The 27,820-nt window shown below is 35.1% G+C and overlaps 1 protein-coding gene across 1 annotated transcript; it reads left to right on the top strand.

The window, feature by feature from the left end:
• Positions 1-50: 50 nt before the first annotated feature.
• LOC135690695 (exocyst complex component 2) lies at positions 51-26,670 on the top strand. Its single transcript, XM_065208321.2, has 28 exons — positions 51-250; positions 3,761-4,070; positions 4,412-4,455; positions 5,118-5,187; positions 5,507-5,631; positions 5,984-6,064; positions 6,597-6,742; positions 7,867-7,948; positions 9,215-9,317; positions 10,092-10,204; positions 10,531-10,629; positions 15,798-15,857; positions 16,352-16,411; positions 17,259-17,386; positions 19,398-19,454; positions 19,694-19,857; positions 20,294-20,415; positions 20,896-20,969; positions 21,407-21,487; positions 21,767-21,823; positions 22,513-22,571; positions 22,983-23,028; positions 23,654-23,770; positions 24,027-24,168; positions 24,623-24,678; positions 24,785-24,969; positions 25,379-25,435; positions 25,964-26,670. Exons 1-28 carry the CDS (start codon positions 139-141, stop codon positions 26,529-26,531), a joined length of 3,318 nt encoding a protein of 1,105 aa, XP_065064393.2. The 5' UTR covers positions 51-138; the 3' UTR covers positions 26,532-26,670.
• The last annotated feature ends 1,150 nt before the right edge of the window (positions 26,671-27,820 follow it).

Below are 27,820 nucleotides of genomic sequence, written 5' to 3'. Positions count from 1 at the left end.
ATCGCAGTGATCGCTCATTTCCCTCATCAGTGGATCCCCCCTGACAGGCTTGCCCAAACGAGGCTGTCCATATAGGAAGGGGAATGAAAATCAGAGGGCTAAATTAAAAGAAAAAGAAGACCAACTTACAAAGAGAAAATGTCCTCTAACGGCCCTGTTGTAACGGGAATATCCCCTGCAGAAGGACCTCCTGGAACAAAAGTTAAGATACGTGGAGAAAATCTTGGAAAAAATGCCTCAGATTTGATAGGTAGGTCCAAGTTCAGAGCTTGTTTTTCTCCATAGGCCATAAATGCTTCAAACGCAAACACAACATGACCACAACAGAGGGACTCACGCAGCTTTTTCCCAGAAATCGTACACCAAAATCCATAATATCTTTTGTTTATCCATATTTTCAATGTTATCCTCTTTTTAATCTTGTGTCATGATATTGCAACAACCACTCCTCTTTATTTCTTTGATATTGACTTCTCACGTGAAAAAATTATTTCTTTTAAAAATTGTTGGACTTGTTTTTACCTTCTTTGTATTCAACTGAGAAATCTTCAATGAGACTTAAGGATGCAAGAAATCCAGATTCAAGAATTTGAATGTTCTTGTGTTGCTTGTCAAAATGATCACAATTCCACTCGTATTTGCAGAAGCTGAGATCTTGAGCATGCTTCACCTCTAGCTTGACTTAGCTTGAGAATTTTCAGAATGGCTACAATCCTTTTTGTTAATGTTTGCAGCAGCATTGAGAGCTTGAAGTGTTGACTCTATCTTACTGACCATTTTGTATATGTGTGCAACATGCTTGCATTTTGGTAGCTCAAACCAATCAGATTTCATCTTAGAAGTGTTGTTCATGGCCATCTCTATCCATTGATCAAAAAGCAGAAAGGACGCCCACTGATTGATGCACAGAACATGCCTTTCTTCATTAACTCTCTTTGCTCAACTGTCAGATTCATCATATCTGCCTAACAAAAGGTCATGTATCAAGTTTCATTCATTTGAACATAGACTGCCATGTCTCTAAAGTGCTCTCACAATCAGGGGCGGACACTTGATCAAATATTGGGGTGGAGCAATGCTCACAATGCCAAAACCCGACCCTAACCAAAAGAGAAGATTTGGGTGTTGTTGCCTTTGTTGCACAAGGTGTCCTTGAGCTTTCTGACCTAATGCTCTTGTAACGGAAAGGCCATCTGTTAGATTATCACCAAATGTGTTCTCCAGAGCTAGCTGCAGTCCTTATACAAATACATGCTTTTAAATACAGGTGCAGATGCAATAAATGGTTTCTTAGTCATGGAAATATATCAACGTTGGATTTGGAATGAAATTGTCCTGAAGGAGCATAATATTCCTTAAGTCAGAGTTTCACTATTGCAATTTGTGATCGGAGCGGTCAGAGCGGAGTTACTTTTTCCTGAGAACAATAATTGGGGTAGCAGTTACACTACGACATCCTTTTGTTCGCCTGCATTATTTCCTCTGCATTCCAGGTCAACAGTGCTGTGCACTTTTGCAATCATTTGCACAGCCCAAGTGCACCAGATTAATTTTTTTCATGATTATCTACTGTTATAAATTCTTCTCAATAAAAACTGAATAGAATGGTGTAAAATAAAGTCCCCTCAATTCCCCCATTTCTGCTCAAAAAGGGTGCTTCCGAAGAAGTAGAGGGCGTGGCAAAAGAAAGGTTCCTGGGGCTGTGCCCTGGGCCCTGCTTTTGGTTGTGTGTTGCAGTCAGGATTCGTTCTGGATCAGTTAAGATCCACTTATGACGTCCAAACATTTAAAAATTAACCTTCCTTTTAAAAAAACTCACTCATTTTCAAAACTGAAACTTGACAGGTCTGCGTCAATTGAGCTGCTGAGGAGCCTAGTGGAAAAAATTAATTATTTTGACTCAATTTTGGAAAAGGTTTTTGAGCATTTAATTGAGGATGGTCAGCTCTATAATTTCTAATTTTTTTATCATCTTAGGACTCTGACATTTTACAGATGGTTTTTTTTCAAATTTTAGAATAAACATTAGCAGAATATTTTTAGATGATGTAAGAAAACACTATTTTTCATGGCAAAATGCTTGATAAAAGTTTTGGAATGATCTTCGATCTCATATTTATTCAGATGGTCTACTCAAAATTTGGAGGTAAAGATCTTAAGGGCTTGTGCCATTTCATTCATGGTTGCTTCCACCAACATAGAGAAGTATTTCATGACATTCTGATACAGAACAAGGAAAGTGACAGACACTGAAAAATTCAAGGTGACAAGTGACAACAGCATTGAATCCTAAGTAGGAGAGCACAGTACCCTTACCCATCATATCATAGCCTAGTCTAATGCTTCTAATTACAGCCATCTTTTTTGTTGGATTTTCAAATAAAGCAAAAGAAAGTTTGTTTCTGTTCACTTAAATTAAACATGGACCTTTTATTAGAGAGAGATAGTGCGTTAGAAAGAGCAACAAAGCCAAATGAGTCATTTTGACAAGACAATTCTTAGATGATTTGAAAATTCCTTTAATCGATATGTGTCTTTTGGTTGTTATATATTGTTCTGTAAAAGGTAACTAGCCTGTTAAATTGATTTTTGTTTTGTGAAACTATCGAGGTGGAGGAGTTCTGTTGGTTTTGATCATATGACTGCTGCCAGAGAATAAAGCTTCTAAAATGAAATCATAATTAAAAAAGGCAAGAACCAGGGACAGCATAAACTGTTCTACACTTGGCTTCTTAAAAAACTTTCAATTACTATTTCTGTGAACAAAATATTGAGCCTCAAGCTCTTTCATATATTTGTGTGTGTACAGACTCTAAAAAAGATCCAAGGGTGTCTTGGTACATGGTTCTCCTTATGTAAATTTTGATCCATTTCAATCGAGGTACTGCATGCTGAGATGGAAGCATGTAGGTTTAATAATTTAAATACTTTTGGAATGTTTGCTTCCAAGTTGTCAAAAACTGTAACAATTCCACTTGACTTTTTTCTGGAAGTTTGTATCTTTATAAATATAATAAATTGACTTTCAAAATTTGCTATATCAAAAAAGACCCATACTATTCTCTTAGCATTTTCAGTTTGCACTTAACTTTTCCATTAACAAAAAGAATTGGGATAAACAAGTGCAAGAAACATGAAGCTATGGCACCCTCAAATGCAGTCACTTAGCAATGGTTTAAATAAAGATTAATCTTGAAGATCGTCAGTAGACTTATAGTACATGGTTTGTGCTAAGGATCCCGAGGTGGCAGCAACCTGTGCTTGATTGATCCCAGTTTGTAATTTCAGAATCATGAGTTCACAGATGTGCTTTAATTCAATATTGAATCAATCATATTAGTCCAAAAATGCCAAAACATTTCCCCCTGCATTACAACATACCTCTACTTGGTTAATTGGAATTATTATACCTAATTACAGAATAAACCAGTTTCATTGCAAACAAACCATCTTTATTAGGATTCTTGTTTGTTGCTGATCTTTTTAATGATTAGATTACCAAATATTTGGCTGCTAGCCCTAGGTCTCTAGCCATATGCCTCTAGCCCCACTTTTATAGCCCTAGGCTTCTAGGTCTTTGCCTGTAGACCTATAGGCACATAAATCAATATGAACTGTACAAGAAGCATAAAAAAGGTTGAGTAATGTACAAAGTTGAGCTATGCAGTGAGATTTCCTGTTTTCTGTAATCATAAGTCATGCATATCCAGATCTTTTTATCTTTTAATACCAGTAATTATATTTTTCATTTTGTCTACAGGGGTTTTTATTTGCAATAAGAACTGTACCTACACAGCAGAGTGGCATCCTCATTACATCACATGTAGAACTGGCTTAGGACTAGGGAATGGGTCAATAGTTGTTGTCACAAAGTCTGGTGGAAAAGGAACCAGCACAGTTAAGTTCAGAGGTTACATGCCACGTGTTGGACTGCTCACAGAGTCAGCTGTTTGGGTTGATGAATCAAAGCTGTTTGATGAGAAGCCAACTTCAGGATTATCCATTTCCAGGCCACTGTCCCCAAATTTTTCTGAAAATGACCCACTTGGAGTTGCTCCTTCAGAGACAGGGTAAAGTATAAAGCTATGTTTTTCTTCTTATGTTTAGATTTAAGGATTAATTCGTAGGAATGCCTGCTTATAATTGTTATGTTCTTGCTGTGTTTTATTGGGTGTATTAGCGTTTATATTGCCTTAAGTGTATTATCGTTTTCAAAGGAAGATTTAAAATTTGAAATACAATGCCATCTTATTGCATAAGAAATTAGATTCTTTGATAAAAGTAGCATTAAATCTATGCATTACCTTTTTTAAGTATATTCTAATATCTATGATTAAAATGTGACTGTGACTCAAATTTCTAGAATACCTTTATTGATTGGTTTTAAACTATCTATTGAAATTCATTTTAGGGCTGTAATACCTCCAGATAAGATTGACGAGATGTACCCAAAAAGTAAGTTCTGGCTGTTCAATTTGACAGGATATTGTATTTTTGCTAAGAGAACTTGGACATCAATCATCGATTCAAACTTATGATAATGCATAATAGCTCTTAACCTTAACCTTCCCAGTATGAATAGAATCATTAATGTTTGCTCATATCCGTTTGAGAATGCCTTGAACTGTTTGCTGTCTTAAAATTGGATGTCTTTCAAATCACAGTTTATCTTATGTATGTGTCTTGTAAATGTTGAAAAGGTTTTTCTACCCAAAAAAAACCCTTGATAATGTTTTTAAAATTCATGTTTGATTAAAGTTTTTCTTATGTCGCCAAAACAGAAAATGATTTTGAAGTTGTAGTAAAGTTGCTCTTACCTTTATAAATGTAGCTTATACCTTCATTTACAAAAATTGGTTACGTATCATTACGGTGTCTAGTACCTTACCCCTTTATTCGTTTACATTCTCGCAAGAACTTTATGCATGATTTTCGTCCGGTCGCAAGAACGAAAAAATTGTCATACCTTGTTCTATGCTATTAAATATTTAGATACACCTTTTTACATGAGGCTTTGAGGTTCCTTGATTTTTTACAGGGTGATAAAATCCTAAGATTTTTAGATTGGCATTCTTCATAAGGTTTCTAGATTATGTTATGCATTCTTATTCCTAAAGGCAGTGGTAACCCATTATCAGAAAATTTTCATCCTGCGCGTTTCCTGCTGGAAAAACATCTTGATACAAGGTTTGCTCAGTTAATTACTTGCATATCCATTATGCAATGTTTATCTGGTAAAAATATTATTTACTTATCACAAGGACATCCTATGTACCCACTTTGCTTTGTTCGCAATCAAGGATTTTGCTGCTGACTAACAAATTGTGAAGATGATCCTTAACCATAATTATCTCGTGGTGTAAACTAGGTCCCGGTTCAACTTACTTTCAATCAAGAGTTTTAGAAGCTTAATAATTTTCCCAAAATATCCTTTTAAACGTTGAGATAGACCATTTTTAAAGCAGACCTGCAGATATTTACATGTTTTTGTGCTCTACTTTTCAAGTTTCGATGCTCTGAGGAGTGGGTTCTACCATTTGGAATCCCAGGATACAAGGAGCTACTCTGGTCCTGCATCTCTTGTGCGCTCGAATCTAGGAACAATTCTAGACTCATTAGATATCTTAGGAGGTATGTCAACTTTAGAAAATACTTGTACAATCTGAAATAAATCTGAATGATTTTCTTCATTGTAATTGTGTAAATGTATTTACTTCAACACTTTCTTTTTCTTGTGTTTTTTAACGATGTGCAAATGTTGACGAAGAAAATTCCTTGATACGGGTAAAATGAATTAAAATGAAAGGAAACATGCCTGGGTGCCTGTGATTCTGTTAGAAATAGCTTCAGTGATTTGACCATAGGGCAGAACATTCCAATATATTGATATATCACAAGTTATACAGTCTGTTCTTTAGTGTTGTAGAATGGTATTTATTAAAATCTTAGTAGCTCATAATTTTATTTCATTGTTTGATTTTAGAAATTCAGCGATCTGTTTCTGAGGACAAGCAAGACTCTCCGGGCGGCTCAATCACCAAAGAGCTCGAAGGCATCTTGAAAAGTGAGGGAATTTCAATCATAATTAAATGAATCTTTAATCCTAGAACCTCTTAACATTTTCCAATGTGGGGTAGACACAAATTATAATAGCTAAAGCTAGATTAAATTTGAATGCTAATACATGGTATTTCAATTATGCATGATTATGTAGACAGCTTTATTTACTTTTACAATATACATCTAAGTACTTGAGTTACGTTTCAGATATATAATAAAAGCTTTTTAAGCAATACAAATAGTGCAGCTACATATGTATACATGGTTCTTGTGCTAGACAGGTTGCATCCCCCTTCTGCATATTGTAATGAATCGTCAAAATATACAGCAAATCGAACAGAAAAGCCGTGCTCGGGCACAAGTTTTGAAAACACAGTAGACCAGCACCCCCAGTTTTTGTTGCTTTTAAGGTTATGTGCTCTTACTTGTTAGAATAACTTTTTCATTGTAATGAATTCTTTCCCTGGTGTTTATTTCGTCAAATATAAATCCTATTTAAGTTATTGCTAAACAGTCATTTTACTGGTCCTCGTTAGATTGCGATACGGTTGCCAATTCGATGTTCAAGGATATTTTGTCACGCAAAGACGATGCTGACGCCAAACGCAATGCTCTGAATGTTCTTCAAAGGTTCAAATTCCTCTTTAATCTTCAAAGAAACATAGAAAAGAACCTTCAGCAGGTATTCCTTAACTCTTGCTTAAAACACTGTCCGAAACTGCTCTGTTTCCTTTCATTTGCTTGCTTTACATTGTTCCTGAGAAATAATCTTAAGGCTAGTACTTGGAATTTTTTACTTCAAAACTGATCTGCTATCCCCTTTTGCTATAATGGGTTGTTTATCAGTATCAAAAGTCCCCCTTTACAGGGCAAGGGGGTAGCTTGACATGTTTATGGAAGCGGGGTTGTGCTATTGTTAGGGAGATTTCTTCATTCACAAATATGATTATAGGTTTTCGCCAAAGATTTAGGTACATGGAATAATGTGAATCGTTACTAAAACTGTTGGTATACGTACTTAAGTTTTTTGAAAAATTTTTCTTATAAAAAATTCAAAATCTGCATGAATGCCTGTGGACGATAGGCTAAATGTTGCAAATGCATATATAATGTGCTGCAAAGCCCCAAAAAGAAGTTATTTTTATTTTGGCATGTTACATAGCTGGGCGTTTTATATTTTACTTTTTATATTAACTCTGAACTATGAGCCCATTTTCACATCCTCACCATGAACCCATTGGCATTCAAAGTTACCCCCTTCTTGCAAATGCTTTTTTCTGTAAGAAGGGGATGGCTAACTCATTAGTACGTTTCCGCTTGACTTTCCTCTTAACAATGACCAGGTTGAAGAGTTAACGTACGTCACCCCCTTTCGCACCTATGTAGATCATCATTAGACAAAAGAAGGGAACGCTAACCATTGAATCAGTAGATTTGAAAAGAAGATCTTGCTTGACCCAACGTGCAAAGTAACCTGCTACGATGGGTGTTTTGTTTAAAAAGGGCAATGAACTTAATGCAGATTCCCACTATGATTTGTGTCAGTCTTCCTTGCCCTTTCACCTATGCTTCGGTGATGCCTTAACACATGCCTTATCCACGATACCCCGATCTTTTTGGTCAAGGCGACAAATGAAGTAATATCCACTGCATATGCTCAAGTTTGATGAATTTCATTTAAGGTAGACTTGATTACATTCTTTAATGACGCGATTTTTCATACCCAGATATTTTCTTGGATGAAATTATTATTATAATGCCTAAAAGAAATATTGTTGTGATAACGAGTTTTCTTTTCTGCGTAAGGGTGACTTTGAAATCGTCATAAGTGACTACAATCGAGCAAAGGCCCTGTTTCAGAACAGTGAAGTAAAATCGTTTCAGAAAGGTAAATAAGTTTTTGTTTGAGCTGGCAAATATTTTCATGAATGTAGCAGATGTAGACTGTTCTTTTAGTGCTTCTAGATTGGCTCTTAAAGGCTTTGTTTGGCTATATTACTGACTTTTAAAAAAACAAGGAAGGTTTTTGTCTTTTGTAAATTCTTGCAGTGTAGCCTGTACATTCAGATTGGGTCTAAAAGTTCCTTGTCAGAACTTCGCTATCCAGCAATTTTACTAACTTTTTGTAAACAAGGAATTTTTTGTTTTTTGTCAATTTTTGCAGTGTAGCCTGTACTTTCAGATTGGTTCTAAAAGTTTCTTGTCAGGACTTTGCTATCCAGTAATTTTACTAACTTTTTGTAAACAAGGATTTTTTTTGTCAATTCTTGCAGTGTAGCCTGTTCTTTCCGATTGGTTCTAAAAGTTCCTTGTCTGGACTTTGCTATCAGTAATTTTATTATTTTTTTTTGCAAACAAGGAATGTTTTTGTTTTTTGCTAATTCTTGCAGTGTAGCTTGTACTTTTAGTTTGGCTCTAAAAATTCCTTTTTAGGACTTCACTATCCAGTAATATTACTATTTTTTTGTAAAAAAGAAAAGTTTTTTTTCTTTGTCAATTCTTGTAGTTGTACTTGTACTTGGTTCTAAAAGTTCCTTGTCTGTATTCTGCTATCAGTAATTAAACTGTTTTTTTTAAACAAGGAAAGCTTTTGTCTGTGCAAGTTCTTGCTGTATAGTCTGGTTGGTACCTAGTTCGACTTGAGTTCTTTTGAGGTCACTTTTTACGAATATCACCGCTTTACAGTATGTAGTTTTAACCCATATTTTGATGAAAAATTCTTAACTGTATAGCAGAATAACATGTTAATTGTGATTACAAGTGAATAAAACACTGAATTGATTTGTGGAGTAGATCTATTTGCTGGTAAACTTTGTGACCGATGTTAAGTGGTTGGTCTTTGAGTTTTTTTCATTTCATTCTGGGTCCCGATGTCTTGTTGTCATGAATATGACCTTCCAGTATATAAAGTATGTACTTGTGAAATATCCCATTCTACATCCATCAATATAGAGATATAATTACTCATCAACTGAATGCCATTTCATGTTCCCTTGGTTTATTTCACTGCTATAGTGTATTTAACATATTCTTTATTAGGCTCTATTACTAACAACATATTAAAGCAAACCTAGATATTTTATATTTTAATGATTATGTTTATTTCTGTATAAGAGTGCAATGTACATTTATCGTTGTCTTCTCTTTTTTGTAGCATTAGAAAAGGTTGATGGCCAAATTAGTGCTTTCATGGTTCAACTAAAAGAAAGGCTCTTTGAATTTCCATCTGTATTAGAAGAGAAACGGCGCTTAATAAGGTACTTTTTACCGCTTTTTTATAATTGTCAATTACCGGGTTGACAGGTCATATCTCCTTATTTTCCCATATTCGTTCAAATGTACGTTTTTAATGGATAGCAGCTGTTCACGTTTACTTTAAAGGTTAATCTCAATGGTAGTTAGACATTATTTTGATTGTAGGATTGCCAAGGGAAGGGAAATGGGAGTAACTGGTCATATCTGAGCTTACATCAGCTTTTTTTGCGAGTTTTCATGTGCAAGCGTAGATGTTCCATGTATCCTATGTTAGTCTGCACATGGATAACTCTTCGTGTTAGGCCCATGATGACGATAATATCAAAATGCAAGATTCCCGTTTTATTGTTCTTCTAACTAAAATATTCCTAACAGACATTAACTCGTTAAGCGGAGTCCCTGTATATTTCTTAATTCGATAAAAAAGGTTTTCAGCGAAGATCATACTAGATTTCTTTTAAGTATTTAATTGATCAGAATTTAATTTGAAATTGCGTGTTGTATATGCCAGAATGCAATCTTTGTTGTTGTTTTTCATCCTAAGAAGCCTGAAGCCACCTTTCTGACTCGCACGGTGAAAGTGAGTATCTTCTGCCTGGTATTAGCTTGGCAGAAAGACCTTAGTCGGATCCCCTTGGCATTGGAAGTAGAATCCGTTCTTCAGAGCACTGTAATCTTGACGATGAAGCTTAACCCTATTTTGGTCTTAGTATGCAACAATCCAAGATATTTTTTGTTTAGAACTGCGAGTCTTAATTTGAAATGGCTGTTTTAAGGTACCTGAGCGATCTGGATAGTCCTGGAGACCCTGCTTGGGAATGCATTGCAAAGATGCAGCAATGGATCAAGGGACTTTTCTTGGAATCCAAAGATCATCATCAAAAGAATGGTATGTGTAAATTGTGCCTAATACACCATATCTACATCTACATGATTGCCTTGTGGCACGTGAAAGACAAACAAATGAAGTCAGCTGTTTAACTGCAATGAAGAAATTTTATGGATGCCTTGTAGAATTCGTATTTTAGTTGCAATTCTCCTGAATTATCCAGGTCTTAGCCGTGTTTATTTGGTGCTTAGATGATTTTACTATTAACAAATTTTCTTTTTTTCTTATAATTAATATCTAATCATATACCTTAAGACCTGACTGACAATATCTTCTCGCGTTCTTCGCTAACGTCTAATGTCAAAATAAATACCTTTTTATTAAAGATGTTGCGAACAGACTTTCACCGCCACTTACGCCACAGTTAGATGTTCGTCCAAGTAGATCGGAGGGAAGTAGACTTGGAGCTCCATCTGAATTTCCAAGTAAGTGTCAATCTAACTTCAAACATTTTTTTACGCTGTGTTGTGTGAAGAAGTACTTCTCTTTACCGCTGGATATAAACAAAAGAAAAAGTTGTGTTTTTTTCACTGTAGCAGTAACGCGGGGAGGTTAACCTAAATTCTGTATCAACGTGTCGATTGGCAGGTTTGTTTATTTTCTCATTGGTAATAATTTGAAGGTGTAATTTGAATAGAGAGAAGCTCATTAATTGATAAAAGAGTATTTAAGTGATATGTGTATGAGATGATAAAGCTAATGAAAGATAAGAAGAAAAGATCAATCGTTGTGGATATTATTGCAATTTTATTTATTTTCTATGTAGCTTCAGTTGATACCCTCTCAAAGTACTGTTGTGGATCCAATTAGGGCACAATAGATATTAGAAAATACAGTGTCTGACAAATAATTCAAAGAAAAATGGTTAACAGCTGCTTCCAGATTGTTTAGGTTTCAACTGTTTAATACAACGCAGCACATTGTCTTGTTGCATTTCCGGTCGCTATGTCTTCATGTCTTCTTATATGAAGCTTGACGTGCGTTTTACTGCGTGACGATGTGCAGCTGCAGTCGTTTGACGAATAAAAGACTAGTTAGCATGGATTTGGAAAATTACAATAATTTGTGCAGAGATACCATTCGATGATTAATAGGGAGAGGTGATCTGATCAGGAGGATAACCAACCAGAACTAAGCTATGGTCAATTTTCTGCGCTTTAGTGGGTTTTCTGCGCTTTAGTGGGTTTTCTGAGCTATATTGGATTTATTTAGCTATAGTCGATTTTCTGAGCTTTAGTTGGTCTGGAGATTTGCTCTGAATAAGGCATCAGAGACATTGAGACAGGAGAAATTGCTATATTTTTTTGGCTCGAGCTATAGTGAAGCTGCAGTCAGGGTTGAAATTGGCTGCTTAACCAATAGGATACGTGTATCAACGGTTTTTCACTGCTCTCTGTCCCCGGTAGAGGAACATTGTAATATACCTCATGTCTGCAAGGTCAAGACCCGCCCCTGGCGATGTTATTTATTTTCGCTAGGACTGTTTTGCGTATTTTTCGACAGTTTTGTATACTGTTAGTGCCAGAGTCCAGAAAAATTGTTAACCTTCGCAAAACAATAGAAAGTGGACGTGGCTTGGATGTGTCTTGGGAGCTTCTATTGTTTTTCGTTGGCCTTCCTCCGGTCAGTGACCGTGCGACCGTAATGTTTTCCTGACTATGGTCAGTGCATTGACTTTTTCTAGAAAAGAAGAAATTTAGTTGAATTAGGTTGTAAAGAAGCTTATGAGTCTCTACTGTTACTGTCTTTTGATTTATGATTTATTGTTTTTTTTATTTTCATTTGGTCTCTATCTTTTCTATCTTTTGATCTATTTTCTTTGATTTTCATTTGTTTATTTTCCTCTTAACTATCAATAATTAAGGCTTTCTATCAGGAAATGTTCATGTCTGTTGGCAGTAGATGCTTCAATGACAAGATCAAAAGCAATAAAAAGTGAGCTTGTGTTCTAGATTCACTGAGAACCTTTCAATCCTTTCAAAGAAATTTGCTTAACCTCTCATTAATCTTTAACGAATTTATTGGAATTGCCACTATACTCATAAGTGAACTTAGCAGGTAACATGCTTATCCTATCAATTACAAATCGGTGCAATGGACGACTTATTGTAGTTGGCTGCCTGATTTACACTTTATCATTTCAATGTTATTCCCACAACTGAAATTGAAGCTCACCCACTTAGTATTCTGATGTTACGTATTGAATTGGAAGTTTTCATGACTGATGCTTTGTTCCAACAACATTTTGGTGCTGTAATGCAAGTCGCTTTCTCTTCAATGGAATACGCTCATGGACTGATCAATAGAGTTAAAGATTTACATTGGAGAATATTCATTGCACAATAAGTGAGAATCGCATGCCTTTTTCCAAGACAATGAGGTCTTATTAATCTGTGCTACTTTTATTAACACATTGATTTGGTGATATCTTTCTGCATGCCTTATCCACGATTATCAATCTTTCTTTCCGCTCATTGGAAAACAGTTGTGAGCAAATAGTTGCAAAACATAAACGCTACCAGATTATTTCAGAGCTTCAGCCAGAGCAAGCATTCTTTTGCAGATAGCGCAGCAGGTAAACTTTGTATCAGCTTTGCCTTACTAAGGGTTTATTCAGTCAAGAACCGTTTCTACTGAAACATGCTCAGAATATTTTGGAAAGACAGCAGTTGTAGTGACATTTGAGGACATTTGCTGTGCTTAAAAGGGTGCATTCAGTATTCCGAAGATACTTTTAATAGCCATTTGCAAAACTTTCGCAGGAATCGAGAAATTATCAAGACAAGGCTGTAGTGGGTTTTGGCATTTGGCTTCTCGCAGTTCGTGTAGGTGACTCAAATGATTGCTGGATATGACTGCAACGTTACATATAAGATTTGTGTATATTTACAAACATGTGGGTTCAGTGTTATTTACTGTCAGCAGGTTTCGCCAAAAGTATGAACCGATTCATTGCAAGATAGTCTATACTTCTAAAGAAGTGCAGTTGTTTCGGATTAAGCAAATCTACGGCCCTGCTGGAGCACTCCTGTGACTGCCATTTAGGTATCTCTCGCTCGTGAAAAGAAATCAGCTGTGTTTCAAGCACAACAAATATTTTGAAGAGCCTCGTAGTTTTTGTAAAACCAGAAATGTGTCAAACGAGCTTGTGTATCTCGGAAATCATTTCGTTTATCGTGCTTTCTTTAGCCCTGATGTTCAACTCTTGTGGAATAATGCTGTTAAGAAAGCTGACAGGCAGTGAGATTGTTCAATCGATTATTATTATTAACCTTAGCCTTGCAGAAATTCTCATAGCGCTAGGCTGGGTTGCAGAGCTGATAGCTTCTCATTTTGGTCTTTCGTATGGAGATAGGGCAATGCTTGTAATATGGGCATTACGTGCTGGAGTGTATTGCTTCTGGTTTTTCGATATGTACATACTTGCTATCGATCGATTCCTTGGATGCAATTTTCCGCTGAAGCATCTCATCTTTGCCAATAGTCGGAATGTGAAGCTCCTGATAAGCATTGTATGGTTCATCTGTTTATTGAATAGTATTATTCTGATTTTTTTGGACACCAGGAAGTGCCATGAGGTATATAACAAGTGGGTTTGGATATTGCTAGATGGCCTTGCCGTGGTTATATACGCAGTCACCTATGCATCGATATTTTTCTCTACTTTAAAATCGCAAATACCGACAAGACAAAGGGCTGAGTCCATCAACAGCCAACAGAGTGCCAGCAAGAGCAAGAGCCAATTCATCAAAGTTGTTGGCTTGATTGTTTTGACATTTTTGATATTCGAAGTATGCCCAACGACGATTGATGTGATATTGACGCACAAAAACAAATCAGTGCCTAACCTTCTTGCCATTTTTTACAAATCTTTTTACCAGCTTGCTCTTTTATTCGATCCATTGATATACATATTCCTTCAATCAAGAGTCCGTCGGTTACTAGCCCGGAAAATTAGAGGGATAGGAGATCTGTTTAAATGCAAGCAAACTAAAATTACTGTGTATACTGGCAAAGGAGACCAGAAGAATACAAAGCTGTAGGATTTCTACTGTCCACTGGCGACGAGTTTTCTGTGAAAATGAACCTTTTTTGGACGAGTCTTACTGCAATGGCGAAAAGTATTTTTTTCACTGGGGTTGTAAATTATTTTTACATGGCTTCTTTCAACTCCAAGCCACGATTTCATTAGAATGTTACGAAAGTTCTTAATAGTATTAATCAATTTATCAAGCATCTATAGCTCATTTTTAGCAAAAGAAGTGAGTCCTTTTTGGCATAAATGCACTTGATTGTCCATTTTAGAGCTTAATTTCATATTAATAATATTATTTGTTTTTTTCTCAGAATTTAAATAGCTTCCTTTTAGTTGCTCATTTTATCTTTCACATTTTGAGATAAAATAGTTTGAGGATAATATGAGTAAAAAATTTCAGAATTCGGTTGTACGGTATTGATATTAAATGAGTAGGTGTCAGTATGTGGAACTTGAAGAAAATTTGTAAATCTAACGCATCGTGTTTATCTCTGACAACCTTTACCGTTGAATTTCTCTCTTGTTTTGATATCTTGTTCTTGGGCAAATAAAAGCACTAACAATCCGAGTTTTCGCAAAGATGCTGTGACGGACGAGATTAAAAAATGCTTTGCCTGTGTACATGCCACGTCAAACATAGAGGAAACAGTACAATGAATCTTCTTTATCAATCCAATATTAGAAATTACCGGCTTGAAGATTTCGAATTACTTTCAACCATCTGTTCCTCTGTCCTTGCTTACAGTACATTGATATCTCTATGTGCTCAAAGATACCATTAACCGGCCTGACGTCACTTCTCTTTGCTGCTGGCTTAACCCCATCCACAGATCGATTCAGCCTATTATTTGTAAGATTTCCTCGGCTGGCCTAAGGAATAACCCACAGCAAAGTTTTAAAGGTGTTTTGATACTAATCTTTGCTCTACAGCCGATTTTATTTTTTTGCCTGTTTCGCCCCAGATGACTGAAGAACAAGCGTTTCCGGTGTGCGGCCTTTTTTATCTTTCTTGTTGCAAATTCGATTCCGCTTGGTGCTTAAATAATATTATGGCGTAGTATCACTTGTTAATACTATTTAAGTTGTCCGCTTTGTACCCAGGACATATTTTAACTGTTCATTGGAACTTGTTTCTAGTTTGGAAAGATGAGATAGTTCCTTGTCATTTTCAAGTATTTACCTGCAGCAAAAAATGCCATTTCACGCTGCATGTAGTGCTTGCAATTCATTTAACCGGCATGTTGGCCAGTTTTATTATGGCTCAAAAGTGTATTTTTAATTTTTTCCTGGAATCTCCTTGACTCAAAGGTAGTGCGTTTAATAGCAATATTTTTTCTTATTGGTGAAGGTTTGCTCGCAAATCAATCTATGAAATATTCCTATAAAATTTTTTTTCATTTCTTTTTGGCAAACCTGACATTATCTCGCTTGTGTTTGATAAGAAGCCAGCCTCTTTGTCGGCAATTACGCAAACTTCTTCTTGGTAGTAAGTCCTTTTTTGTATACTGTCCTTATTTCTTCAAACAGAAGTGAAAATTGAGTACAATCCTTTTTAAGGTAAACATCGTCGGACGCCAAGTGAGGGATCAAGACCGGTTTACCTAAAACCGATCAAAAGTGAGTACTCTATTAAATTATTCACCAAACAGTTGCCCATATTATTGTGAGAATCGGCCTATAATTCTGGTTAGTATTGCCAAGAGGAAAGTATGTACATTTATGTTTACCCACGGACTTTACCAGTTGAATTGTGGCCGACTCATCAAACTGAAAAGCAACAAAAACCTTTCTTTTCATAAGAATATATTTTATAAGAATATTGAGGCTAAAAATCGGTGAAATTCGAGTATATATTATATACGTATGTCTTTTTTTTAAGGAAAGAGAAAAGCACGACTTTCGCGTAGAAAATTTGTTGCAATCTGCAAGATTATATTTGGCTTGTATGTTTCATTCTGTGAATGGTTTTCATAATGAAGAAATTGGAGTAATAATTCTTGATTCTTACAAAATTTTTGCTTTTTGTTGCTTTAGAAGTATTTGTATTTTGCGTAGCTAGTGACTTTTTGTCCAGAAGTAGATACATTCCAATTCATTTTCTCTACCCTTAGAGCAACACAGTCGAACTGGTTCTCTGACATATGTTTTACCAGACTCGATATCACCAATTGGTAAGCAACATCCATAGTTTCTACCTATGTCGTGGTAATTGAATATATGGTAGGAAATGTTGCCACTGTAGGATGCTGCCTTCTCCAATAGTTCCGTCTTCAATAGTTCAGGTTCCAGACTGATTCAGTAAAAGTAAAGAGTTAGTTACTTCATGTAAAGCATTAAAGATAGACATAAAATGCGCCTTCACAGTTTTCTTGCAGAATATTCTGCTGATGCCAGTAAACCCATATCTCATTTGCAACGTATTTGTTGTAATTGAATTGTATTTGTGCCTACTTATAACACATATAGCACTGAGAATCCTCTAGTAATTTTGATCTCAAATCCGTTTTTATCTTGAATTTCTTTATGCGATTGCGGGGTTTACGTTTTAACGTAAGAGTGCTATTTCATTTGCTAGAAATGTCATTCGAAGTATTTCTTTATCAGAATCCAAACTAATTCTGCATTCATTGTTTACTTTAAAGCATATTAGGTTATTGGCCCAGGAAGATGGTTCTCCGTCAGAAATCATGCAGTCCTGATATTTGAGTCCATGCAACAACTTTCAGTATTCATGATTTTATTTATGTCTAATTTTTAGTTTTTATCGTCCCATTGTAGATATTGTGTCTGAAAATGTTTATATTAGACATTCAATAAACATCCGTGAATTCATAAGTAATTTTGTATGAGATTGAATGAAGACCACTCATTTCTAGGATTCCGATCGATTTGAGAATAGTTGTTATTTATTTATGACAGCTAGATAACCGATTATATATTTTTTTGTATCAAGGAAACAAAACCATGACTTCCAGCAGATTTTGAATGAATTTGTTTTCAATTTTTTTCTTATTTTAGGCCAAGACGATGCTTCAATACCAAATGGAATCCAATTTATCGAGGAGCTTTGCGAGCTGATTGTGGGAAACATGCCAGATTTATTGCAACTTGGCAAAGCCTACTTATCTGGAGAGATTGGAAGCAAGGCAGGTGTTAATGTCTGCAGTTGAAGCTTTCTTTTCATGTTCTTGAGCTCTTCAAGTAATATCTTTTCACGGGGATATGTCCAGTGAATCCTTTGTTTATTATAATGAGATGGGTTTATTCTTTATCTCCAGTAAATTTATTGTCAAAATAGTATGCAGCTTTAGCAAATATCTTGGCGCCTGCGAAATATCACAACAGACGATTTGCTATCACGAAGTTGTCTCCTTAACATTTTTCTCACCAAGTTCTCTGCACTTGAAGCACTTAAGATATAAAATACAATGGCCATTTAAATTAAGTTGCGAATATCTGCAAATTTTAGACTCCTAAAAATTGTCTATTATTTCGCTTCATAAATATTTCATAGCAAGTGGAATTGAGGCTGAAGACAATTTTCTCGAGAGGAAACATCGTGCGAAAAAAAATTCGCAGGGTTTTTTCTCAGTACAATAGAGTTAAAGCACAGTAAAAGATGATCATCTTTCTTCAAAGACTTATAGGAACGCTAATATGTTGCAAGAATTGCCGTGGTTTCTATCTTTATCCTTTGACTTTCCACCGTTGATAGTCTGTCCTTAATCTGGAGAGACCTGAGAAATGCTATGCTTATCGAGCAGTGTCCTGCTCCTTTCCTCTCAATGTAACTACACTACAGGACTGGAAAATATCCGGCAGCGGTGCTGCTAGGAAATGTTTAGCGCAAATTTATTGCAGGAAATTTTTGCTGTTTGCCAGTAAATTTTTAGATTGAAATCTCCATTGCTTGATTTTTGTATGAACATTGAATTTATGTTACTCTCCTTCTACGGAACGCTGTTTTGTGATAAACATACACACCGTATAATTTTTGTGCTGCACTACTAACAAAAAAAGAAGATTAACTTTCAAAATACAATCATTTAGTATAATCAGCGTCTGTTATACCAAATTTCCGGCAATTCGGGCATGATTTTTAGCTACTAATTTAATTCAAGCAAGCTGAAACAAAATTTATTTCTCTTTTTACATCAGCCATTCTAGATAAGTAAAAACACTTGAAGACAGCCAATCTTCTTACGTCAGTTGTATTTAAGGTGAACATGTCCCCAAAACCTGTGTAGATGTGTCCATTATTATTCATGCTTTTTTACCGACATTCTCATACATTTTTCATCGCTTGCTTAATAGAATGTAAGCGTTTTGGGATTACATCTCTGCCTCTAGCACCACCCCTGATTTTGACCATTGAAAAAAGTGTTCTTACATGTTGCATGAACTACTAGCTTTGATGATAAACATGAGCAGCAAACATGAAACCCAAAGCAAGATGTAGAATAGATCAATACTTCAATAGTTTCTAGTTTATTAGTACTGATATGAAATTATATAATAGTTATTTTCGATTTTCAGATCAACTAATTTTAACCTTGAAAACAAACTATGAGTATGCTCAATCACGTTCTCCTTGATCATCTAATACAGTAGAAGCAAAATGATTGCTTTTCGAAAACAAATCAAGCAACTTAAAATATCACTTACAGTGGCTGGAAACTTTGTCGAAGCTTCGCAGGAAATCTTGATTTTTTTATTTAGCTGCCAGGAAGAAAAATCTCTTTTCAAGCCCTGCTACACTATTTGATTTACAGAGCCCTGGCGAATCTCCTCACTGTGAGAGAATGTTTGGTCAAGCCAGGGACTCGAAGAACGGACCCTTGGGTCTGTAGTCAGCGACTCTAACTACAGAGCCATCCTCGCTACTCATAAATTCCCTTTTAGTATTAGCATTCTCGTCAGTTGACTGTTGGCTACAGAATCTTTGGCTCTTTATGTGAATATATCGGCAAATGCACCTTGGCTCGGCTCTCATGCTGCTCTATAGATCTGTTTTCTAAGCGCCTTATTGCCGTTATCTTTATTGTATTTATTTCGTTGTCTTTTACGGTCCTTGTCTATTTATATAGCCTTCGATGCTCAAAACGTATTTTGTTGATACTCAGCAAATGATGCAAGCTTCATATTGTTTACTTCTAGGTTAATGCTGCTGGTGAAAGCCAAGTAAATATTGCAAAGTATACGAAAAAGTTCTCGGTATGTATCAAATGCAATTTGAAAAAAGGAAATTCTATTTAGGACAAGTCTGCTGTTTTTCTTGAAACATCCAACTCTTCTTAAAATGTCTTGTCTGTCAGCGTGAAACTTAAGAATTTATTTTTTTATTCAAATGCTTTGTTAAGGTTTTTTATCCAATTTTGTCTCGGGGGTTAAATTGTTAATGACAAATTTTAAAACTTTTTCGCGCATCAAATTATTTTCATATTTGTTTTTAGGACATGATAAGTGAAATAGTCACACTTTTTTGCAACCTTGTAAATGGTGTGTTGAGACCCTCAGTAATTTTGAACTTGAAAGAAAGAGACAGATCTCAAGCGGGAGGTTGGGCCAAAACGGATTTGTACGTTGCATATTTTCCTAATTGTGGACGCCAGATAAGGTATGTACTGATTTCTTAAGTCTGTTTTATTCTTAAGTCTGCTTCCATTGTAAATATTGCTCGATATTGTTAGAATTGTAACTTCAACTACCTACCATCCTGTTATTAGAATTTTTGAGTGTTGCATTGAATGAAACTGTAGTCAGTATTTACTGTTTTTTTGCTTCAATTAGTCTTCAATATTTAGTCTAATATTTTCGATTAAAGCTCTTCAATATATCTCTTGACATAACATAATTCAACATATTTTTTTGCTATTTTATGTTTGTCCCATTTGCTTTTTGAGAGAATTTTAAGTTCTGAACTGGTTTCGGACTTCCCAAATTTACTTCTCTTCTCATCTGTTATTGTAATAAAAAGATATCAGTTTAATTCATTTCGCAAAATGCCATATTTTGACTTTGTGATGGTTTTTTAAGCTTTTACTGATTTTCAGTGGTGCCTATGAGACTTTGAAATCTCTTGGGCTTCCAGAAGACTCTGTAGTCTTGCTAGGCAATCTTGCCGCTAATGTTTCTGAGCAATGCGTAAAGGAAGTTCTGCAAAGTACCCTAAACAGTGAGTTGAGCAGTTTTATTTAACAAGCCTATTGGCTAACGTGACAACTTAAAGAAAATAAATATATTCTTTATGATCTAGCAGTTCTATGATTTGAAGTTGCCTTTTTACGTCTCAGTTTTTTTCCTATCAACTGTTAATCCTACAATGAACACAATTGATCGAAATATCAGTGATGTTTCTTGAAGCTACGTTTGGCCAAAAAAGAAGCTACATGAACTTGTATGCGGACGGAGAACCTCTTCTGATGCATAGCTTATTGTCAAGATGCACCACTAACGCATGAGAATAATAAAAATGATGGAGACTTAGAATACGTCTTTGACTATAGTTATTGATAAAAAGACCGATCGCGATCTTTGTCTCGCTCTCATGTGCAAGCTATTGGAGCTGATTGGTTGCTTCCGTTGCAAATTGTATCTGTTATTCAAGTACCTCATATTTTACAAAATGCAATTACAACTTGCTCATGTTTTTCAGATGTCAAGCTACTGGAGCATAAAGAAACATGGGTGCTTGTGTATGATGAGAATAACACTTGCATTTCAAAACTGGTAAATGACGTCATTTTGCAAAAGATGATTCAACATCATGGTGGCCCGTTTTTAACCATACTTCAAATTTTTACCATGCCCAAGAAATCTCTTGTTTTATATTATGGTTAAGTCTGTATTGGAAATACTTTTTGCTAGCATGTTATTGGTCATGTAAAAGTATTATTATATTTTACGCTGTTTTTGCTATGCTCTTGGAAGTTGAAGTGAAAATATGAAGTGAAAATATTCCTTGTAATATCGCTCGGATTTTCAAAATTCTAAGAAACATCAAGTAATATCAGACTTATCTTAGTTAATATCAGAAATTATATTAGAGATCACATTGTACTTTTGTTTTTTATTTGTGGAATTGTATCAATTTGCCTTGAGATATCTGCGGTGAACAATTTTTCTCAAAATACATGTTGACTTTGTTAGTTCTTGTTTCTTTGCAGCCTATCAGCTTTGAGAAGATGGTATCTGATTGCATTTCATTTATCAAGAATTTCATGCGTGAAACGACAATTGAAGAGAAAGTATGATCCTACATTTTTTAAGAAGATATTTATGTAATTGTGGTGAAGGGTTGAGGCTTCATTTGTCAGTTTATGTAGCAGTTAAGCTCTTCTTTAGATATGCTGACCATTTTGGCATATAAAGACAATCATATAGTTTTAATTGATAGTTCTCTCTTAAAGCTCATTTTTTGTTTCGAAAACGAGATGTTGAAAATCGAAAATTTTACTTCAATTTGTAGCTTTGTCACCCTGGTTGATTTTCAGAACCGCATTATCGCTTTCTATTTTATTTTTCAGGAAAAGCGCCCGGGGATACGAAAACATGTTGCCGACTCCACTAAAAAACTCGTTGAAGTAAGTTAAGAAAACCTTTTCTTTAAATAGTTATTGTTTATTCTAAGCTCGGCTAATAGAAAACGTTCTTCTGACTTTCGGTTTACAGTACCGTTACTTTTTACAGAAGTTTGCACTTCAACATGTAATACTCTAATAAAATTAAGAATAAATACATAAAAAAACATTTCATACCTGTCATTAATGTCAGCGAATCAAAGAATTAAAGAGGAATGGAAGCTGCAAAGCCCACATGAGTTTCACAAGTTTATGAAAGTGTACATTTTGTAGAATTCTTTTCATTTTGGATCGAATTGAAGGCCTTTATGGCATGGAGCTATTAAGTTCTTTGCTTGTAAGGTACCTGCCTTACGGCAAGCGGTTGCGTAATGGTGTTCACCCTTGACTCTGTTAAGACAAGCACTGGCAACATGCCTACTCTACAATATTTTCAAATACCAACAGTTTTTTAAAACAACTTCTCGAAAGCAAAATGTAAATAATTTGTTCGCAATGCAATGGGCCGTGTGACTTCTCGCGTCAAAAATTCAATGAATATTTATTAGAGTGCTCGACGACAATAACAAGTAGTATTTTACACAGTGTTTCCGTCATTGGATACCATTCTAAGCTCTCCCAGGGCATCAATATAACACTATAATTCGTCATTTAGGAAAATTTTTGAACTGATTAAGTGACATCTTTTTCAGGCATTCCTGCATTGTCTACAGAATATTTCGGAAAGAGAAGAGGAGTTTGACAGACAAAGGTAATCAATGATTTGACCACCATGCCAGAAGTTTATGCCAACATTTGTGTCAAATGACAGTGCTAGGTGACGGAATTGAAAGATATTGTCAGATCACTTTACCGTAGAAACCATCCGGGCCACAGAAAAAGCGGCTTGGTGTTTTGTGAATCATAATTTTTGTTTCAATCCATTTATTAATCTAGTATTGTCAACCTTCTTCTATCCTGCAGGAATGGTTTTATCTTTAAACTAAGTTCTCCCTCTGTGATTAATGCACTGGACTAAATTCATTTATCAATAGTATTAAGAATAATCATTTTGTTACAGGGAAATCCATTTTTGCTAATTTGAATCAGTTTTTAAATTCAAAGTGCAAATCTTCGAGAGAATAGTGCCTCTTAATTATACGAAAACCGTTTATTTTTAAAGGTCTTCTCCTGGAACCCAAAAAGATATTGCTACAGAAATAACTCTCGTGAGTCAATTAAAATAACTCGCATGCTGTTAGAGACTTTGATCCTTCGTTATTCCATTTCATTCTCTGCATAATTATTTTCAATATTATCTGCCTAATTATTTTCATTATTTTCTGCATTATTATTTTCATTATTCTCTGCATAATTATTTTCATTATTTTCTGCGTAATTTTTTTCATTATTCTCTGCTTAATTTTTTTCATTATTCTCTGCATAATTATTTTCATTATTCTCTGCTTAATTATTTTCAATATTCTCTGCATAATTATTTTCAATATTCTCTGCATAATTATTTTCAATATTCTCTGCACAGTTATTTTCAATATTCTCTGCATAATTATTTTCAATATTCTCTGCATAATTATTTTCAATATTCTCTGCACAGTTATTTTCAATATTCTCTGCATAATTATTTTCAATATTCTCTGCATCTTTATTTTCAACATTCTCTAAATAATTATTTTTAATTTTCCTTGCATGATTATTTTCAATATTTTTCAATCTTTAGCGTTCATAGTTTATTCTTATCAGCATTTTATAGGACTTTTTAAGTCCTATTTTCTTTCTTTCCATAAACGTATACAATTCTTGTTGTAATGTTTTTCTGGTATTTTCATCTCCCAGGATAAGAAGTTTCTCGTATGTCTGAGCAACTGTAATTATCTTCACGAATTTGTGTTGCCAAAGCTTGGTTCAAAATGCTCAAAATGTGGATTTGAAGAGCTTGCTAATATAAAAACGGTTTGTGATGTAAATTTTTTCTTGTACTGCTGTTGCTGAAAATTTATATCCCCTTGTTTTGTATTTTGTTTTTATATTTTTCAAAATTGGTGTCCGTCTGCTATATCAGGCCCGCCATGCCAGCCTGATCAAATGCTGCCAACGTCATTTTGAAAGCAGGCTCCCAGCTCATATTTCGTGTGTATTTTGTTTTGTTTAAATTTTATGCCTTCTTGCAAACAATTGGTAATTTTGAATTTTCTTCTTTAAACTTTAGGCCTTCTCGTCAACAATTAGCAATTTTGACAATAAGTTATTCGATAAATTTATTGAGCACAAAGGTGATCCGTTGGTCGGAAGCATAGAGCAAGGAATGCTGCTGGGAGAATATCGATGGGAAGACAGCACCCAAACGAAAGGTATCGAACAAGCGTTTTTAGCAAAAATACGATCATTGTAAAACTTAAAGCTCTCCTTAATGCCGATGAAGATGCACTCCTATTTAAAAAAGTTGCAATTTGTTTTTAAATGATCCCCTGCACAGAAGAGGTTTGGAAATAGATAGCTCTTACTTGGCAGAAGTTACTCAGTTTGATACACAAGCTAAAATTGCTTATTTCGTAACTTCTAAAAAAATTTAAATAAGCTTTTAAATTTACTACACCCACATCTAACGGTCTGCTGTTGGGCAAAACAATGCAAGTCATATGCACCGTCTTTCTCATTTACTAACCTAATTTCATATCTACTCGTTAGGAGCTCATTACAGTTTTGCCAAAGGCATAACCATAGAATAGCTTTGCCGTTTCATCAGTTGTTCAAAGATAGTATAGCTAATTTTTGTTTTCACTGTTGATCGTTCTTCTTCGTTAGGTGTGAGACCATATCTGAGAGAGGTTATTCAAAACCTTGTGGTTATACATGACCAGGTAGATATTTGGTATTCATTCATAAGACTTTTTCCTTTATGTTGATTCATTATGCCAAAATGTATATTGCTTGGGCACATATCACTTAATATCTCTTTGTTTACAGGTCAGCTCGATATCATCGTCCTTTGTTAAGAGAATATTTCAAAAGGTTGGAGCAATGCTTGCTGAAGAAGTGCAAAGAATATTTGAATGCTACTCAAAGTTTTCAGAAAGTGGTGCTCTACAAGCGTTTCTGGAAATCAGTGTATTTGAGGGATTTCTGCGATATAACCTCGCAAAAGATTCTCAGTATGTTATTTCTTTTAAGATCATTGCGTATTATGTCATGTTGTTATTAATGAATGTGTTGTCCACTCCGTCAGTTGTATGCGGTTGCGCTCTTTCTGTAGCGCGTTTGTATAGTGGTATGTTTGTACTACGTTTCCTTTACTTTTGCATCCCATTTCCTTTCAGGCAATTCACTTCATTTTTCAACATGCCTCATTCTAAATCATGCTTAACATAACAATAAGAGAATAACGCTCATTTTGACAGTTGTGAGAGAAGCGTCGAGAGTGAAATTGAGAAAAATAATATTGAATCTGAAAATATTCACCTGCTGCCCATTGTTTAGGCCTATTTTTGAAATCCTTTTCACAATCAAAAGTGCTATTAAATAAAATTCCTCAGGTTGACAATTTATATCTTCAATTTACAGGGAAATTTTACGGAAGACACGAAAAAGTTTACCTCAGCCCTCAGAAGAGAATTTAAGGTTTAAGAAACATACGCGTTTATTTTGATTCAGTAATTCATGAGTTTTATTCTTTGTGATTTTTGAGTAGCTTGATGAAATATTGATTTTTACGAGAAAACCTATCATTGCATATTTTCCATCTTGCTCTATCCAGTTATCCCCTTTTACTCTAGCCCTTTTAGCCAAAATATTTAAACCAAATGTTGCTTTCAGATAACATGCTAAACTTTTAAATTTTCTTAATTTCTAGTATTAACATGGTATACAAATCTTATAATACCAGTTTTTCGTAAAGTGTTCGATGCCGTATGGTGTAGTGAGCAGAATGGTCCTAAGTTGAGACTCGAGTTCCACATTTAATGTAATCATCCAAAAAACATGGAACTCTGAGTATCAACTTCAAACCATCCTGTTCTATGCACCAAATCGAGTCAAATTGTACGTTAGAGAATAACTAGCTTCCAAGGTTTATTTTATTTCGCCTCAGTGATACAATCATATGTACTCAAGCAAGCTTCTCATTAACTGGCTCTTTTCTTTATTCAGAAAAGTAAATGAGATGGTCACTGAATTCAACAAACAGATGTTTTTCCAGTTGTCGTGTTTCTGGCCTGCGCAGGAGGTGCAAAGATTTGCAGAAATGCATGGTCTTTTGAGTGATTTTGATGAGAAACGCAGCCAGTCTTTTGGCAGTAAAGACAGACCTGTGACAAAATTGAGCAGTAAGGAAACTGGGCAGGCTTCTAGTGCTCCTCCAAAGGCAGCACGTGGCAAGAAGACTCCAACTGCTGGCATTGCTGTGAAGGAGACAGAAAGTGCAACGCCTCCAGCCAAGCCTGCTCGTGATAATGATGCGGATTCTAGCTCAATTAGAAGAAGTGACCCTGTTTTATGCACCAAACCATCTCAAAAGAAAAAGTTAGTAGATATTGCTCATGAAAAGAAAAAGCAAAAGCCTCCTATTAGCAATGATGGAAACAATCCGTTCTTAGAAGATTCTTCAAATCCTTTTGAAGAGAAAGAACCATCAAATCCGTTTGAAGATGATACATCAAATCCGTTTTTAGATTCAGATGAAGGAGGGGCAGGATCTGGCAATCCTTTCCTTGACTAAGCCTTACCTAGCTTAGATGGTTGTAAGACTTGAATAAATTTAAGCAAAAGCTTTCTTTGCTATTAATTATAATGAAAATTATATCTCTTATCAATATATGTTTATTAATTTTTGAAGCAAATTAAACACGAATAAGGAATTAAGTGAATTTTTTTATATTCCGTTTGCCCTGTCTTCAGTCTCGTTGTTTTTTTTTAAAGCAACAGGTTCCTTTTGATTTGTTTGAAGAAGTGGTAGACCGCCAATCATATACATTCATAAAGTGGAGCAATACCTACCTGCATTAAATTGTAAAAATTCACGATGTGGCCATATAGAATGCTGCTGTTCTTGTCTGTCTTCTTTTTATTCATCAGTTCATCAATTTTTTTCTATTATTTCTCCTCATGGATTGAAGTAGGAAGCTTCCCTATATGCACCGAGATTCCATTCCAAGCTCTTAGAACATTATATGAATTTTTTTAATTTTTTAAAAATTACTTTGAAAAAGGCAGGCATTTTGAAACATACTTAAGCTTTTGTCTGACACTCCAACCAGTGTATATGCATTCTGGTTCAAGCAACATTAGCTGCTATCTTTATTTATAGATTGTCTCTGCATTGGAAATTTCTAAAGATTTTTAAAACACCTTTGCTGAATTATTATTTTGAGGGTTAGGGGTGAAGAATTAAGGGGAAAGTTCTGCACTCTGCATTGACTTCTATCACAATATTTTTGGTTTATTTGCAGACACCAAGCTGTTTTAGTTTTTTCATTTTTGAAAATGAAACCAACTTGTTCATTGACAAGTGCTGCACTTACTGTTAACAAATATTTAAAATTGTGTCTATACCCTTATTGACAGTTAGATCAGTCAGCGGTAATTGTTTCTAACTCTTAAAACCTGCGTTTAAATTAGACATGTTTCTTCTAATCCCACAGTTTTCAAGATTTCGTGTTTGGTTTTACACGAATAGCCTTGACCTAAACGTTAGCGAGAGCAAAGGCTGACAATTCAATATCATCGGCCGAATAGCTTTCGATATTAAATAGAATAGATCCGGTTCGGATCACGGTAGCTAACCAGGTAAGTCCTATTCATCACTCTGGTGTGGACCAGGCTTGTGATCTTGACTTGAACCAGGATTGAGCATAATACAGCTCTTACAATGACCAATTTGAAAGAGATTTGAAATCAAACTTTGAAATTCCAAAACATACTTTGTGACGTCATCAAATCGTTATGACGTAATTTACCACTGCTTATTTTCATTTTTCAAACCACAATTGTACGATTTCTAGAGGTCAC

The sequence above is a fragment of the Rhopilema esculentum genome, chromosome 4, assembly GCF_057945365.1.
Source record: "Rhopilema esculentum isolate cy_ngs chromosome 4, ASM5794536v1, whole genome shotgun sequence".
Taxonomy (NCBI): Eukaryota; Metazoa; Cnidaria; class Scyphozoa; order Rhizostomeae; family Rhizostomatidae; genus Rhopilema; species Rhopilema esculentum.
Note: the sequence above shows the minus strand (reverse complement) of the source record. Positions and strands in the feature narration are given on the sequence as shown.